This window comes from Lissotriton helveticus, chromosome 5_1 (genome assembly GCF_964261635.1).
Source record: "Lissotriton helveticus chromosome 5_1, aLisHel1.1, whole genome shotgun sequence".
NCBI lineage: Eukaryota > Metazoa > Chordata > Amphibia > Caudata > Salamandridae > Lissotriton > Lissotriton helveticus.
In genome coordinates this window covers 847,563,699-847,580,954 of record NC_136065.1, presented here as the reverse complement: position 1 = coordinate 847,580,954, position 17,256 = coordinate 847,563,699, and the positions used below count along the sequence as shown (strand labels likewise).

Below are 17,256 nucleotides of genomic sequence, written 5' to 3'. Positions count from 1 at the left end.
GGTGCTGGGAGTGGTCTCTTGATTTCTTTTGCAGTACTAATGTGTGCTCGAAGGCTGTGTATGGATGCACAGACCTGGTAGGGACTGGACTACACCAAAGAGACACAGCCGTCTCTTTAATTTCAGGCTTTCTCTTTCAGTAGTTTTGGTAAAGGCTGTAGACCGAGAGATTGCCAGCGGTTAGAGGTACTCACCAAGCATACACAGGATGTTTCACAAATTTCCACTTTCTTTTGCAGTACCAGTGCTTAGTTGAAGGCTGCCAGCAGAAGTTCAAAACCAGCGGAGATCGAAAAGAGCATTTGATGAAGGCTCACCTGTACCCTTCCGATTTTAGATTTGATAAACCAAAGAAAGATAAGCGGTAATCGAGCAACAAAGTAAAAATACTGATTTGTGTGGGTTTTAAGAATGTTTTTCATCCGGGTAGTGTCGGTATATTCATAGTGCCTCTTGGCACTTAGCCAGTCGATGCATGGATGTGATTACATACTGCATTGTCCTTAGTGTGTATCAGCTAGCACACTCTGATACTAAACCAAGGTAAAACATTCGGTTGATTGTGCCTCGCATCTGATTAATTTCTCGTTTCTCGCTCATCTCTTTCCGATCCCTTTTTCCATTCACTGTTTCTTCTCTCTGGGCAGAAGGCAACATAAAATCGACCTGCTTCACCAAGGCCTTGCATGTAATACATTCTGTGGTTGGAAGGGGACATTTGGGGGTTGGTTTTTGATGCTGTAAAGGGTTAGGCTGATTCTTGACTTATCATGCTGATTCTTCTGTTAGTGATTTACATCCTCAGACAAGGAGACCCAACTAGAATTGTGTAGACCCTACCATCACCCCCTTTTCTGATATCTTATATATCAGCGAAAGAGAATGGAGTTCAAACCTGTTCATTGCACTAGAATGTAGAACATAGGGAATTGAGGCACAGGTAAACCTGTTTATCAAAATTACCACCAATGCACATGGGATGGACAAGTGTTTTTACCCCACTGTTCACAAACACATTCTGGGAATAGAGGGAAATATTAATCGGTTTATCTCTCTGACCCATAACGTAGGAATAAAAACAACAGATGGGATATGTTTTCCTTCTACTAGGCAGAAATAATAGGAGAAGGGAATGGAAGGATCGGATGTTGACCACATTAGCCCCTAATGACTAGAATGGAAAGGGAGCACTTTTTCATCTTGCTTTCCTCAAACATGTACAGTATCATGAAAGCAGGAAGGGCATGTTTATTCCACAGACCAAACACTGGGGGAGATGAAGGGTTTCCGAAATGAACTTCTGAGATGAACATTTTCACTCGAATTACCCTCCAACTGGAAAGGAACACAACAGGAGAGCTGTCCATGCTAAAATGCTAGGACCTCCAAACTTGCGTCAGAAAATGCTGACATAAGACTGTTTGGCCTATGGAGCACTAAACAAGCATGATCCAGACATTAAAGGTGCTCTCAGCCAGCAAATGTAATCAATTCAGTATCATCATTCTGAAATAACAAGACATTTTATGGAAACCGTATGCTGTTAAATCAAATGATCCTTGATATGTAATGTATGTCTTGTTTTATTTGTCTGTGACCTGGGTTGCAATTGCAGAATGCGATAGATGTTCTTGATGCTTACAGTTTTTAGGTTCCTGGTTGTCAATTGTCCTTTACTGATGTTTAGATTGACCTAGGTCTTTAGGACAGTGGCTTGTTATAGTCTCGGTATTTCAAGCTTCGGATAGAAGTTTGAGTTGTGAGAGAGGGATATGGCCCTGTATGGTGTCATGGGAAGAGTACAAATAGTTTGATAGAGGAGATGGAGGGGTTAAAGATTTTTGGGTGATTACAGATAGAAAACTTTGTTGGTGTACTTTTCGGGGGTTTCTCTGGAGTGTTTATTGACAGGGCTGGGTATGAGTGAATTTTACGTGTGTTGGAGAAAGTCCTCATTTATAAGATCGTCTGATTTGTTTCTGAATTGCAGTTTGGTACGAGTACATTTGATGTTATGGGGGTGTAATATCTGACAATGTTAGGGCAAAGACCAACATTATTAGTGTCTTCTTTCCTCTCTATCTCACATCTGGAACTCTATCCTAGTTAAAGGACCAAGAATCAACTAGAGCTTGTTTTGAAGCGACATGGACTAAAACGATCAGTAGATTTAGTTTGATCAGTGGGAATGTAATATGGTCAGAAGATGGATTGAACTTTGCTGTTTTTGTCTTGTCGGATAACTTTCATGGGGCCAAGGAGAAAATTGCTTTGAGCACAGAGTTACCTCAATGTCGTTGAGCACAGTGTTACCTCAATACAGTTGAGACATGACCAGTCCTTGGGCACCTGATCTGAAGTTGAGTTCTAGAATGAAGATTGCCCCAAAATAAGGGGTATGTGATTCCACGAAGGCTGGGTTTTTGTTCTAAGGGTTTTGAATGAAAAGTGGCTGTCAATTTGGAAGTGATTCAGAGTAGGATTTCAGTTGCAGGGTGAAACCCTCAACTTTCATAGAGTCCATCTCATCATGGATCAGGCATGGTCTTGGTTCTTGATGAGAAGCAGGAACACTGTCCTTGTGGGTCTGAGTTTGAGGTAGGTGATAGATATTTCCAATAGAATGACAGGAGTTGAGATGATAAATACCTTGGCGGTGTGCACACATAGTATAATTGCACCTGAAATTGATGAATATGCATTGTGAGCTAGACAAACGTTTTCTGGGGGGTTCTTATTAGAGACAGAAAATTACAGGGGAAATGTTGGGTTCTTACAGTACTCCACAGGTGGCTAGCAGTGGTTACGATCTGGGTGTGCTCATAAAGATTAATTAGTGGTCTGTTAGGCAGTGAGAGAACCAGTGGTTTTGTGGACCACTTCCTTGTTTGCTTTAATGGCCTTTTGATCAATGTTGTTTGTTTCTACGGAGGCCCAATAACACTGTGAGCTGGGATCATTTTCTATTGCCTCAGTTGTTCTGCATCGAAGTATGCCAAATTGGTGTGATTGAAAGAGGTGGGGGTCAGAGGGTAGGTGGACCTGCTGCTACAGCTCTGTCTTGAGGTTCAACTGATTCTGGTGAAAAATACCCCCAAAGATTCCTTGCCAAAGGGTGGCAGGACCTCCAAATGCAAACTCCTCTGTTTTATCACCATTAACTTTCAGCAAATTCACCTGCCTCGATGAAGTAGGAGCTGAAAGGAGAGGGCAGACCTTTTCATGAAGGCTACACAGGAAATAGTTTATCTAAACTGATCTAATTTATATAGTTTGTATGCTGAAACTCTAGTGGGGATCCAGCCATCCTGGACCTATGTTAGACAACAAGGGCCAGATGCATCAACACTGTTTTGCGATTCCCTAATTGCGACTCGCAATTAGGAAATCGTAAAACGGCATGCATGAAAGTGTGTTGAACACTTTCTGCGATTCCTAGGGTGTAGCAAATGACCTACCTGATAAATATTAATGAGGTAGGTCGCAATTTGTGACCCCCTAGGAATCGCAAAAATCACAGGGATGGTGGCCTGCTGGGGTCAGCAGACGACCATGTCTGTGATTGCTTTTAAATAAAGCAATCTTTTTCTTTGTAAAGCAGCCTGTTTTCCTTAAAGGAAAACTGGATGCTTTACAAAAATAAAAATGAGAAGTTTACCTTTCATTTTTTAAGAGCAGGCATTTGTCCATGGGGCCACTGCCTGATCTTAAAAAATGCTTTTACAGACCTTCACAAAGGGGAAAGGGTCCCATGGGGACCGCTTCCCATTTGCAAATGGGCTCCCACCTACTTGAAGTAGTTGGTAAAATGCGAATGTTTTGCTACCACATTTCGGTCACAAAACATTCATGCATACCGATGCAACTCGGTATTTGGAAGGGACGCCCTAAACACGCCCCTTCCTAATAGCGAATCTCAAACCCATTTTGCGATTTGGTAACAGGTTACCGAATTGCAACATAGGATTTGCTGCATCTCAAAAACATTTTTTGCATTCGCAAACAAAAATGCTTGATGCATGTGCCCCCTTGTCTCTACTGCTGTTACTCTACCTGCACCCCATTGTCTCTACGTGTATGTTCAACCTGTAACCGCATAGCTATACAGTTACCTATCCTCTAGTGCCTTTCTGCAGAGTTTCTTCATGAGCCCTACACTTTTTTTTAACATCTCCTGTTTTCATTTGCCATTTGCTTATCTGCATATTTTCCTTTTCTGTTGAAATTCCCCCAATATGTTTCAATAGCTTAGGTTTGACAGGATTGTATTCTCCACTTTAGTTTTTCTTCTAAGTGAAGTAGAGCACTCTCAGTGGCTTTGCCCAGACATTCCTAGTGGGTGCTTGGATCATAGCTGCTGAAATGATCAATCATGCTTTTGTTAACCAGTAAAGGTTTTGGCCTGTGTTTTGTAAGCAATACTGTTTCAAAAGTTCTCAGATTAAGTGCTTCATTAATAATTGCTAGAATGGATTGTAAAGACTCTTTGGGGCAGGGCTCTCATGATGGAAGTTATCTGCATGGTTTGTTGCTTTGAGGGATTCTGGGATGTTCATGAACTTTTAAAGAGTAAGCAATAAAAGATCTGCATTTTGGGGTTTTATGTTATGGAATGAGTGAGGTGGTGGTTATTGAACTTTATATTGCCCTGTCGGATTTGACATTGATGTGACTGAGTTTAAACAAAGCATCTTGCATGTAATTGGGTTTTCATGGTTCAGTCCTACCGTACATGCAAGGAAGTCTTTTCTTGTCCAAACACAGAATTAACGAGAGGCTCTTCCTGAAGGATCGGCATTATATATTCATTACCAATGTTAACGTGTCCCAGATATAGAACTAATGGGGCTGGCTTTTTTTAGGTCTCGTGGCGATTACAGCGCGAAGCGCTGTCTCGCCAGAGATCTATTGTTACCGACTCTGCTTTCCAGGAGACAGCACCTGGCCGCGCGCTTTTCCTCTCCGAGAAGGCGATCGGAGCGGGCCACGCGCACGCGAACGCGCTCGCTGTGGCCAGCTGCTGTCTCCTGGAAAGCTCCAACACCACACACGCATGCGCATACACAGAGACACACACACGAGCGCCCATGCAAGCACGCACCCATACATACAGAGAACCCACCCCCGCCGTCGCATACACACACACACGCGCGCACACACACACAAGTGCACCGAGACCCCCCCAACAAGTAAGGGCCACTTACCGCCACTCGGGACTTCAGCCGCCACCGCGGGGCTCTCCCTCGGGCATGGGAGCCCCGTGTCACCAGCACCGTTTCTCTCCGTGGGCGCGTGCGCGGGCTTCCGAAGACGGACGTCCTGCCCCACGGAAGGTTTCAGTTTCGCTCACGTCTTGTTCTCCAGGTCGTTGAGGGAATCGCTGGGGCGTGTGGTGAGTACCCTTCATTTTAGAGACCTAAAATTACAACCACGTTTGCATAGCTGCCAAGGTCTGAGATTGCCTAGTTGTAGTTTAGCCGGGTGTCTGGTGAGTAGCCACAATGCCTGGCCAGTCGATGTCCTGCAGTTCATTTTAGGTGGGAGAAAAATCAGCGATGTCTTCTGAAGTGACCCTGTAGTCCCTGCCAGAGGGCTTGTCCAGGTAGTGACTTTAGCGCAGTAATATTCAACAGTACTTAACACTGAGGTTTGACTCAGTGTCATCGTCGAACAGTCGGCTGCTCCCACCGTGTTTGCAGGAGAGGGCTGTGTCGGCACCCTGCAACCTCCAACCCACTTAAGCTCCCGGGTCGCAGGATGCAGTCTTCTCAACCTGGGTCTCACTCTGTCTGTCCACCACCCTCCAGAGCTGTGTAATCCTCCTTTCTAAATGGATCAAGCACAGTGCAGGCACGTCACTGCACAGGAGCTGGACAAGCCAAGAGCGACCTCCCTGCGGACCACTGCCTCAGATCCCCTGTGATTACTTGCTCCGAGTAACTTCGGGTCTCTGCAAAAGCTCGCTCCTGTAATGCCCATCAGCTACCTCTCGTTATAGTCCTCTTCAGCGCAAATTGCATAATATTTTGCTGATATTCTATCGCCAACCAGCATAGCGGCCATCTTGCAGTGGGCAGTCTAGCACCCCAAAGAGAGAGAGAGAGAGAGAGAGAGACCTGTACCCACAAGCAGCCAACTTCATACCTCTCACACTCCGGTGCAAAGGGCATAGGGCTAAGGAGTCCATGGACTGTCTCCCTGATTGTTTGTATTGCAATATAGAGAGTTGTCTGGCCACTGTCCAGCATTTGTGGAAGACCTGGGATTGTTGGACATAAATAAATCAGAGTTGTTTCACATCTTGGTATAGAATTAAATTGTTTGCCAAAGTAAAAGTTGTTAAGAACATTAGATTAGTGGCATTTATCATCTCATTGTGCTAGATCTCTTTTCTCTTTTTTTTTTTTTAAACCTTTATTGAAATATCTAAGTTGTTACATGCGCAGGCCCACAACCACAGGGGCCGGCCGCAAACGAATCAAAGAAACCAGGAGTCGGACAAAAATCAATTAATAAGGATAAGCAGTACGACTACCACACGTGGTCATGGGCACCCCAGGGCAAGAGGATACATTAGGTTTTCGTTTTTAAATATGATGAAGAAGTAGCGGCGGCTATCTCAAAGGCGTCACACCATTCAGTTTAAGAAAGAAGAGATGAGGGGGGACGTACCCCGCAAAGCAATCAAAATCAGGTGAGAACCCACACAGCAATGCGAACAATATGGTCGCCGAGGCAGCCACAGAGCAACAGGCAATACGACAGCAAGCAATGTAGCAGAGCACCATCCCATAAACCCACCCTCTAATGACAGAAAGGCTTAGGCAAGTGGAGACGCCTGATAGAAAAAGGAGAGGAGTTAGAAGAAACCGCCAACCCTACTGGAGAGACAGAGTACCCTCCAAGAACAGACAGAAAAGAGAAAAGGACCATAGAACAAAACAAACTAAAACAACAAACCCCCCCACACCCACCACCCTGCACACCTGTAACGGCTACGGCCAACCCCACTAACAGCGTGCCTGTCGCCCAGAAACTGCCCCACAGAAGGGAAAAATATATAAAGTGGAGGAGGAGAGCGACAAACACACTCCCGGACACCCTTACCCTCCACCATTGGCGACCTCCCCCAAGCATATCAACCAACCATTAGATGCAAGAATCAAGCGTCCAGCTGGGGAGGACATCAGCCAAAACCACCCACCTCCCGGTGAGAGCACAGGCGAGTTCAAATCCGCATTAAGACACATGTCGCCCACGTGACAACAATTGCGAGGGAAAAAAAAATACAGCAGTCCGTTCGAAGCAATGGTGACGTATCAAAGCAGGATACCAGATGAAGTCAGCCCTGGCCAGTGCGACTCCGCGAAGAGCCCCATGTCCTCCTAATCACGATAGGCAGGAGACAGTCAAAATGTCCGCGGAGGTGCGGGGCAGCTAAATCCGAACAAAGACCAGGCACAAAATGGCGGCGTCCACAGAACCAGCAGGGAAAACCATTGGTAGTTGCGGGTGCAGCATAAAGCGGGCCAAAAGAATCCAAATGAGCCAAGGCAGGCCGCCGCTCGGGAACCTCAGAACGATGGGTCAAGTCCTCCACCGGTATCAAAGGATGTCGGTCACATGTCACAGGGTCGTCGTCCGGTCCCAGGCAAATGTTTTCCAGCTTTTCCGCGAGTCGGTCATACGTGTCGGTAAGCTGGGTATGGAGCGCCCCTATGGCGGCCATGATGGACCCCAGCAATGGTGCGCCATCCGTCCCCTCCATCCCCGGAGCCACAGGGACGAAGCAAGACTCGAGCCCCGGACTCTAACGGAGGCTCTAGGCACACACAGAGCAGATGCAAACTGCGGGCGCTCTCACCACCGGCAAACATTACACCCTCTTCGGCCGCGGGGAACCGCCCTTCGACCCCGTCTCCCCAGCAAGGTCTCCGGGCGGAGTCCCCGGACCGCGGTTCAGGATGATCGCCGTCCGTCACGATAACATATCTTCGTCGCCTATTAAAGACTGGATTGCGATGCAAGGTCTCAAAATCCGAAGTCGGAGGACCGGACTAGACCCCGGATTCACCGCCGCTGTTGATCAGTTGCAACACGGGCGGGCAGGAAATCGAGGTCCCAGCGGCAGCCCTGGAAGAGGCCCAGAACAAAACACGACAGAACTCTGTCACACAAGCAGTTAGGAAGACCGGGTTTGCACCAACGGTGTCAGGCAGACTTCACACACTCAGGCGCCCGGTGGTGGTACAGGATGAATAGCAGGATATACGAGCCGCCGGCGGAGGTTGACGGAGCCGGGAGCTTACGCGGCCATCTTGGATCGTTGCATAGCTCCTCCTCCTAGATCTCTTTTCTGTTTATGAATCTCTGAGCCGGACCCTCTTGCTGAACCATCAGTCCCTAAATGCCCAGATGAGTTGGCTTTGCGTTTTTGTTGATTTCTTGTGGCTGTGATTAGAGCGCAAACCTTTCCTTCATATTCTCATTAGCAAATGCTTTATTTGCCTCTCTTTCGAGTTTCAAGGGAGGCTCAGAAATACAGGCACTTTCAGGAGGCGTCCGCCCCGTGCGTGAGGTTCACATCTTGGTATAGAATTAAATTGATTGCCAAAGTAAAAGTTGTTAAGAACATTACAAATTAGTGGCATTTATCATCTCATTGTGCTAGATCTCTTTTCTGTTTATGAATCTCTGAGCCGGACCCTCTTGCTGAAGCATCAGTCCCTAAATGCCCAGATGACTTGGCTTTGCGTTTTTGTTGATTTCTTGTGGCCGTGATTAGAGCGCAACCCTTTCCTTCATATTCTCATTAGCAAATGCTTTATTTGCCTCTCTTTCGAGTTTCAAGGGAGGCTCAGAAATACAGGCACTTTCAGGAGGCATCAGCCCCGTGCGTGAGGTGCATCATCAGAGCTGTGTAAATAATAACTGCGTCAGCCCCGTGCGTGAGATGCATCATCAGTGCTGTGTGAATAATAACAGCTGTGAGCCCGTGCGTGAGGTGTATCATCAGAGCTGTGTGAATAATAACAGCTGTGAGCCCGTGCGTGAGGTGCATCATCAGAGCTGTGTGAATAACTACGTCAGACCCGTACGTGAGGTGCATCATCAGAGCTGTGTGAATAATAACAGCTGTGAGCCCGTGCGTGAGGTGTATCATCAGAGCTGTGTGAATAATAACTACGTCAGCCCCGTGCGTGAGGTGCATCATCAGAGCTGTGTGAATAATAACTGCGTCAGCCCCGTAAGTGAGGTGCATCATCAGAGCTGTGTGAATAATAACAGCTGTGAGCCCGTGCGTGAGGTGCATCATCAGAGCTGTGTGAATAACTGTGTCAGCCCAGTACGTGAGGTGCATCATCAGAGCTGTGTGAATAATAACTGCGTCAGCCCCGTACGTGAGGTGCATCATCAGAGCTGTGTGAATAATAACTGCGTCAGCCCCGTACGTGAGGTGCATCATCAGAGCTGTGTGAATAATAACAGCTGTGAGCCCGTGCGTGAGGTGCATCATCAGAGCTGTGTGAATAATAACTGCGTCAGCCCCGTGCGTGAGGTGCATCATCAGAGCTGTGTGAATAATAACAGCTGTGAGCCCGTGCGTGAGATGCATCACTTATTTGCCTCTCTTTCGAGTTTCAAGGGAGGCTCAGAAATACAGGCAATTTCAGGAGGCGTCCGCCCCTGTGCGTGAAGTGCATCATCAGAGCTGTGTGAATAATAACTGCGTCAGCCCCGTGAGTGAGGTGCATCATCAGAGCTGTGTGAATAATAACAGTTGTGAGCCCGTGCGTGAGGTGCATCATCAGAGCTGTGTGAATAATAACAGATGTGAGCCCCGTGCCTGAGGTGCATCATCAGAGCTGTGTGAATAATAACCGCTGTGAGCCCCGTGCCTGAGGTGCATCATCAGAGCTGTGTGAATAATAACTGTGTCGGCCCCTGAGGTGAATAATAACTGCGTCAGCCCCGTGCGTGAGTTGCATCATCAGAGCTGTGTGAATAATAACAGCTGTGAGCCCGTGCCTGAGGTGCATCATCAGAGCTGTGTGAATAATACCAGCTGTGAGCCCGTGCCTGAGTTGCATCATCAGAGCTTTCCATATCTCACTGGTATGCAATTAAACACATTTAGTCGAGTTACACTCACTCCTGTAACGTCACCCCATCCACATTGCTCACGTCACCCAAATTCCTGCACTCTCTACCACACTGCTTTCAAGAACAGCATACTCTTGCACACACTGTCACTGCTCACCAATTCAAAGTTTGCTAAAAATATTTATGCAACGCATTGTCATACACAATGCCAATAACTCAAACTTTAATGCTGCGAGACCTATTGCATTGTAAATGCTTGTCATGCATTGTGGAACTGCCCAACCATAGAGCAATACTGACAGAAAATGCCAGATCTGCTCATAGAAGTAACCGAAGGACAGGGCTGAAGAACCCTATAAAGACCCAGGAAAAAGACCTTTGAAAAAGAAGGCAGTAGTACCTTTGTGTACTTATTATTGTTGTTAGCTTAATTAGCTACAGTTAGCTAAAGTATTGCATGGAGGTATATAAAGGCCTTGGTGCATAAGTGATAGGTGAAAGAGGTAACTAAGTTGGCAGGTCTAGAAAGTGATGTCCTATATATTTGACAAAAGAGAGGGTTAATAGTGGTGTCATTAGTTCAGACTTTGAATTGACTTTCTAGACTTTGAAGCCAAAGGGGAGGATGACAGTCTACCTGGACTTCCTCAATGGTTTTGTCCCACTGAGTCCAATACACTACTATCCTTTAAGAACTTGGCATCTCTCACTGAGTATAGCACTTTAAATAAAAACCTGATGATCAGTCGTTGTTTTAGGATGACCTGATATGGGACGATAAACTCCTATTAATTTACCTTTGCTATACTTGCAAGTTGTATGAGAGTTTTGACTCCCAATTGAGTACTATGCTATATAAATGTGTTATGAGTTATGTAAATTAAAGTTATTTTGATTAGACCATTGTTCCAGCGAAGCTTCGAACTGATACAGTTTTACTTACTATGGCTTTGTGTCTGCAGTCAAGGCAAATTAAGTCAGAGCCCTCAGCAGAAGGACCCGGTTATCTCCATGGATATAACCCCAGAAGAGTCAGCAGATAGTATGGATGTCTGCCCCCCAGAAACTACAGTCGATGGCCCATGCATTCCAAGTGTTAGCAGTGGCACAGCGCTCCTCTACAAGCAAAAGTAAGTCACATTTCTCAACTTGTGGCCCTGTAGGGGAATACTTATAACCAATGCCTAAATGGTTGATGGCAGGGAAGCTGTGAATCTGATTCAGTGTCCAGTTGCTGTTGATCGCAGCACTTTCTGGGAGGGAGCAGATGATTATGGTCTGACCTTGGTGCACTGGTTCCCAATCCTGTGATGGTCTTTGATAGTAATAAACATTCACTAGTACTGTCCATTTGTGCAATCCTTGAGCTCTTTCACAATAGATAACTTTTGTCTCTGAATATATTATATATATATATGCTGCCACTTAACCGCATGCGTGCGGCATGATTTCCGCCCGTACGCTGGATTTTGCGGATTCGCATGTTACGTGACGAGCTGGGCTCGTCATGAGCGTGCGAGGAGGCTACCTCATGACGAGCCCAGCTCGTCATGAGCGTCGAAGGGGTTAAAAACTAAAAATAAACAATCTTCACCTACCTGATCCTGTGGTCCTGTGGTCTGTCTTCCTGCTTCGCCGTTCCTAGGACCGGAGGTTGCTGTGGAGTATTACTGCATATATATATATATATATATATAAATATAAATATAAATATATATATATATGTTTTTTATTGCCTGTCTGCGTGCCACTTTGAGAGGTTTTTTATGAAACCTTTCATAATCAAAACTGTCACGAGTAAAACTAAATGACTAGGAACCTTTTTCATGATCCACTTTTAGTTGGAAAAGAAGAGAAATGGAGCGCATACAGCGAGCAGGCCCATAGAGTAGAAAACAAACTCCTACCTGTCTGGGAGCCATCACACCTCCATTCCAGCATGCCTTGAAATGGGAGTTACTTCAGTTCATGTTGTTGATGTTACCTCAGGTTCCGGATCTTAGGCGCTATATATTGCCAATGTTGCTGCTGAGAAAGTAGGTAGCTTGTTTGTGATTTCATTGAAATATCCAGTAATGTAGAACCAGGGCTGCAAGTAAGTAAATTACTTTTTCTTTTCCATTGTGGAATCTTCATCGGTGGTCGTAAAGGCTGTATAGAGTACCAGACCCATTGCTCTGAAAAGTAGAACATTAGAATGTTCAGAGCTAACTAAGTGAGACTAAATTAACTGAAAGGATAAGTAAGTATCCTTGACCTAGTTGGGTCTATTCTCTGGGGTCTGGACCCAGGCTATAATGGTAGTCTTTCCTCCTGTAGAATGGGCCCTAGGTCTGCTGGGAAGATATTTGTTAGCTTTCTGATAACATCGGACTACGCAGGAAACAATTTGTAAAGTAATGTTTGGATGTGGCTAAACCTGTTCATATAGTCTAATAAATGACCTGGTTTTTTGGACTTTCTGACTTCTGTGGTCTTGTCCAGGAAATAATGCAAAATATTCAAAGATCTCTTCACTGGAGATGTATGGCTGTGAAATAACTTGGGCCAAAACATGGTTTGGTTAGTATTGAGGTCTGAGACAATTGCGGGTAAAAAGGCCAAATCAGTCCTTATGACTATTCTTATAGAACACTACTTGCTCGAAAGGACTTCCTGAAATGATGGAGGTGTAGACTGTGCCTTTGAATTTCACCCGTAGGAAAGTCCCTGTTTGCAAAATGTGTCCTGCAGCACCTAGTCCTTTATAACTCATTGTTTTTCCTGACGCATACTGCTGATGGTATCTACTTTGAAGTGGTCCATGTCTGGAAGAAGAACTGCATTGATATCCAGGTCTCTGGTTATCAGCGCCCGCCTCCAAATGTTCTCTTGGGACAGAGTCGTAAACCTCTTTTATCCATGAGTTTCCAGACAGATCATTTTTTAACCGCATGTGCGCTAGCGGGTTTTCCCGCTGCGCGCTGGATTTTTAAAAAAACCCGCATTACGTGACCAAGCCAGCTCGTCATGCACTTAGCGCAGGCAACGCCCATGACGAGCTGGCTTTGTCATCCGCGCTGAAGGGGTTAATATTTTTGCTTTACTCAGTATGATTTCCATGTTGATTATAGGAAGGAATGCCTTCAGCGCAAGATGCATTACCCTCAATTCCAGCAGACTGGTGTGATACTAGGTCCCCTCAGACCAAATTCCTTGTATCTTGAGATGATCCACATCCAATTAGTGAAGCATCTATCATGTTAGCTTGTCATGGTGGATTGTGATGGTATGACACTTCCTTCATGTTGCACTTTTGTTGGCCCCACCTTGCAGAGGTGCTAGAGTTAGTAAACTTGTCATCTTAGCTCCAAGAGAACTGCGTCCATGTTTTTCTAATCTATTTAAAGTTTTTTTCTTGAACTGTTTGACCATAAGAAGTATTAGGGCTCATTATATCAGAACAATTCAATATAGTATCACATTCTATCATATGAGCCATTATAACGAGTGCAATGGTGTATATAGAGTAAGAGTTCATTAGGGATGTGTCCTTAATAAACAATATAACAATAACTGAGAGTTAGGACTCAGGAAGAAGAGGGATGGATATGGTACATTGGGGGATGTAATCAATTTAGATATACCTGAAAGAGTTGGGATTTTAGGTGTCATCTGAAGAACAGAAGGCACTTTTTGGTGTATTGATTATCGGGCAGAGAGTTTTAGAGGATCTTTTAACTCCTCTTTAAGATTGATTATGTGTAGAGAGGAAAATCAGCACAAGAGCTGACCATGAAATCCTACGCGGATTTTCAGGTTTGGGATTAGCCTGTCATCAACTGTATAATAAAAAAAATGTAAGTTAAATCAGCAGACCCGTCCCTCAGTCCAATATGAGAATTTGAGTATGGCATTTTCGAAATTGCCGCTTATTTGGAAGCCCAATTGGTGGTCATCTAGGGGTTAATTTACGTGATGAATTGGTTGGTGCCCCATCTTTACTATATTGGTCTCATGTTAAGTAAATGTTTGACAAAATAAATACACCCTAAAGTCCAGTAAAGAGACCCTGTGCTAGGCTAGAAACTGTAAATTCTTACGAACCTGACACTTGGATAGAAAATTCTCTCCTGTGAAGGAGAGCCATTTGTCTTTTGTGTATCTGAAGTCACTCATAGGTAGGGCCTTTTGGTAAGTGTAGGCTTTTTTAACCATTTTCCTAGATGCAGGTAAGGGTAAATCCTCCATCTGAGATGTGCTGCCACAGCAGCAATTTCAGGCCAACTTGTACTAGAAATGACCTCACCCTACAACAAGTCAGAGTGTTTATGTTTAGCTGGAATGTGATAGTGTACACCCTGAAGCTCTGTGGCTCACATCTAGTCCCTGTGGAGTCGTTTGGGAAGTACCTGGTGAAAGGCCAGAATTCTAAGTTTTTTGCACTGGGTTGGTTTGTTTGAGGTTTTCCGTTCAAGGTGTATTGAACTCCTGCTTTGGCTTCTTCTTTCCTACCAGAAAATATCGCTTGTTAATCCTTTTGCCTATGTAGTATGAAGCTTTCACCGCTTGCCAGTCGTTTGTTAATCTCTGCTCGAGAATGATTCTGAAGAAAGTAAGCCACATTTTTGGGTGACTGGGATGGGGCTCTTGCATCTCAATGGAAAGATATTTTGAAGAATAATCGGTCTCCTCTGTCTTTATTGTTTTGTGCCACTCTGGGATGTGTTTGAAAATGCTTCTCTGCAACAGAGGGGCAAGTAGAAGGGGAAAAGAAGTCTTGATTTCCGGCAGTAGTGGTGAAGAGGAATTTCCCCTCATTTTCATCCCTTTTTTAGTTAAAAAGGTTTTATGAAGGGGGTTTCCAGCCATTTGATTTCACTCTTGTGACTTTTTTTAATTATGATTATCTGCTTTTCAAATGAAAAATATTGCAACTTTCTTTCAGTATTGCCTGATTGCACTAAAAATGCTATTTTCTTAAGGAGATATAATCTCTTGTGAAAGTGCTCCAGGATCATGGGTTTAATTAGTCATTGCTTGTTAATTCAATGCAGATTCGAATTGTTTGGAAACTAGGGTTACTGGTAAGCAACACTTTCTTTTTTTGTGTGATCTAGGACCATGAACAGACGACTTCTTTCTTCAGGAAATGTCTTTTGTTAAAATGTCTCTGTCTTTTTGTTGTAGGATACCCTCCACTATTTGCTTTGGTCAGGGTGCTGTGCGAGGATTTAAAAGCTCAAAGAAAAAAAAGTGACAGTTCTTCGAGTGGTTGGTGGAGCTACGTAAATCTTCACAGCATGGAAGTACAAGAAACGACTGCAGCATGGCACATCTGCCTGCTCAAGACTGTTGGTACAGAAGACCTGTGCAGGCTAGAGCTAGAGAAGCCTTCTACAGCTTGCTTGGAGATACCTAAACCCGCTGCACTCTGGTGATATATGAGCTTTCTACAGCTTTTATCTGCAGGAGTCTTCAATTGCTGGAAATATGTGGAGACCTGTATGTAACTGATGCGAGTGTAGCCCAATAAACACTCTCCTGGGCGTGGTAGTTTGACAAATCATCCTCATTACCACTGACTCTCCAAAATATCTAATTTCACCATAAGGGAAAGAGTTGTACATTTGACGATTAGTCAACGGAAATCTCCTAGTTCAGTAGCTGTGGCCAATTTTTACAATATAGTTTTATCATTTTTATAATTGATCTATTTCACAAAGCAGAGATGAACAATTCTAATGATTATTCCTTTCTTCATATGGGAAGCCCTAACTCATTGTCTCAATGGACAGTGAAGTCTTTTAGAGAATGCTGGAGTCTTCTTCGTGACCTCTGTCGGCTTTAAGAATTGAGGGATTGAAACACAAAGGTGTTAATTTTTCGTATGTATGAATAATAAAGTGTTTGTTCTTTCACCATTCAAACTGCAAAAATGGTGCTTTAGTGTTGAGATCATTTTAATGGTATTTTGCTTGGTACGAGCTGTCCCACCAAGCAAAAGCAAACAGCTACCTCCTGAGGGTGGGCACTCTGGGAGGTACCAGGAGCTGATCCTTTGATGTGGGGTCCCCAGGGCCATAAGTGGCTCCACGAGGGGGGCTGTGTGGCTCCCCTCCATTGTAGCATTTAGCCCCAGGAAGGGGAGGTCGTAGTCCCCCTTATTTTCAATAAATTGCATTTTTTTTGCGATTTGCCTTGCATCGAAAAAAGAAAAGCACGGCCTTGGTGAGGTGGCAGTCCCCGGGACTTTTACAAGCCCGAGCGGGGACCTGGCCCAGCCAGGGGTTATTCGAAAGCAAGCATGTCCACCCCACCACCCCGAATGTGAATATTGCAGCACTTTTTTTGAAAAAAATGCTTTTTTAGCATGGCGGAGTCTCGGGTGGACCCCAAGACCATCGCTTAGGGGGGATTCTTACCCTGCCCCCTTTTATTTTTTTATGTTTTGTGTGCCGAGATGGCTGCCAACACTTCCTGGTTTGAGTCCCCCTTTTTTCTCAGCCCTTCACTTGACGCATCGCACCGGAATTTACCATGCATGTTAGAAATGGGGGTCTCTTGTTGGCAGAGGTATGCACCATGACCAAGTAGAGATCCTTCCTTCTAAACAGGGTAAGGGAGATACACTTCTGAAATAACCCCTGGTCACCCCCTTGGGAGCTTGGCATGAGCAGTCAGGCTCATCTCGGAGGCAATGTGTAAAGCATTTGCACATAACACACAGTAATACAGTAAGAAACTGCAAAGATACACCACATCAGTTTTAGAAAAATAGGCAACATTTATCTATGAAACACAGACCAAAACGATAAAAATCCAACGTACAGTCATCAAAATATGAATAATACAAAAATATATTTCCTTGAAGTTGATAGCTCCGTCCAGAGCTATCACGGCTTCGTGAACAAACAAATCCAACAGTTCAGGCAGACCGAAGTCATGGGCCTGCTACGGTGTCAGGAAGACCCACAAATAGTACCTTTGGAGATGCAGGGCGTCGTGACCTTGCGATGAGCTCTGAAGAGCTTGGTACTTGGCACCGGGGGTCGGTGCAGGAGTCATTGTGCTTGTGAAGTCACATGCGTTGCGGATCGAACTCCATGTGGTTGAAGTCAGGACCGCCGTCATTAGCAGGCATCACGGCAGTGCTGTGAATTTGAGCGGTGC

General features: G+C 44.9%; 1 protein-coding gene across 1 annotated transcript in view; it reads left to right on the top strand.

The window, feature by feature from the left end:
• ZNF511 (zinc finger protein 511) overlaps positions 1 to 16,022 on the top strand; it is a 119,358-nt gene extending 103,336 nt beyond the window's left edge. Inside the window, exons 5-7 of the mRNA XM_078643323.1 lie at positions 240 to 364; positions 11,067 to 11,234; positions 15,274 to 16,022. Coding sequence (XP_078499449.1) covers positions 240 to 364; positions 11,067 to 11,234; positions 15,274 to 15,343 — 363 coding nt within the window. The 3' untranslated portion in view covers positions 15,344 to 16,022. The remainder of the gene's footprint in view (positions 1 to 239; positions 365 to 11,066; positions 11,235 to 15,273) is intronic.
• Positions 16,023 to 17,256: the final 1,234 nt, after the last annotated feature.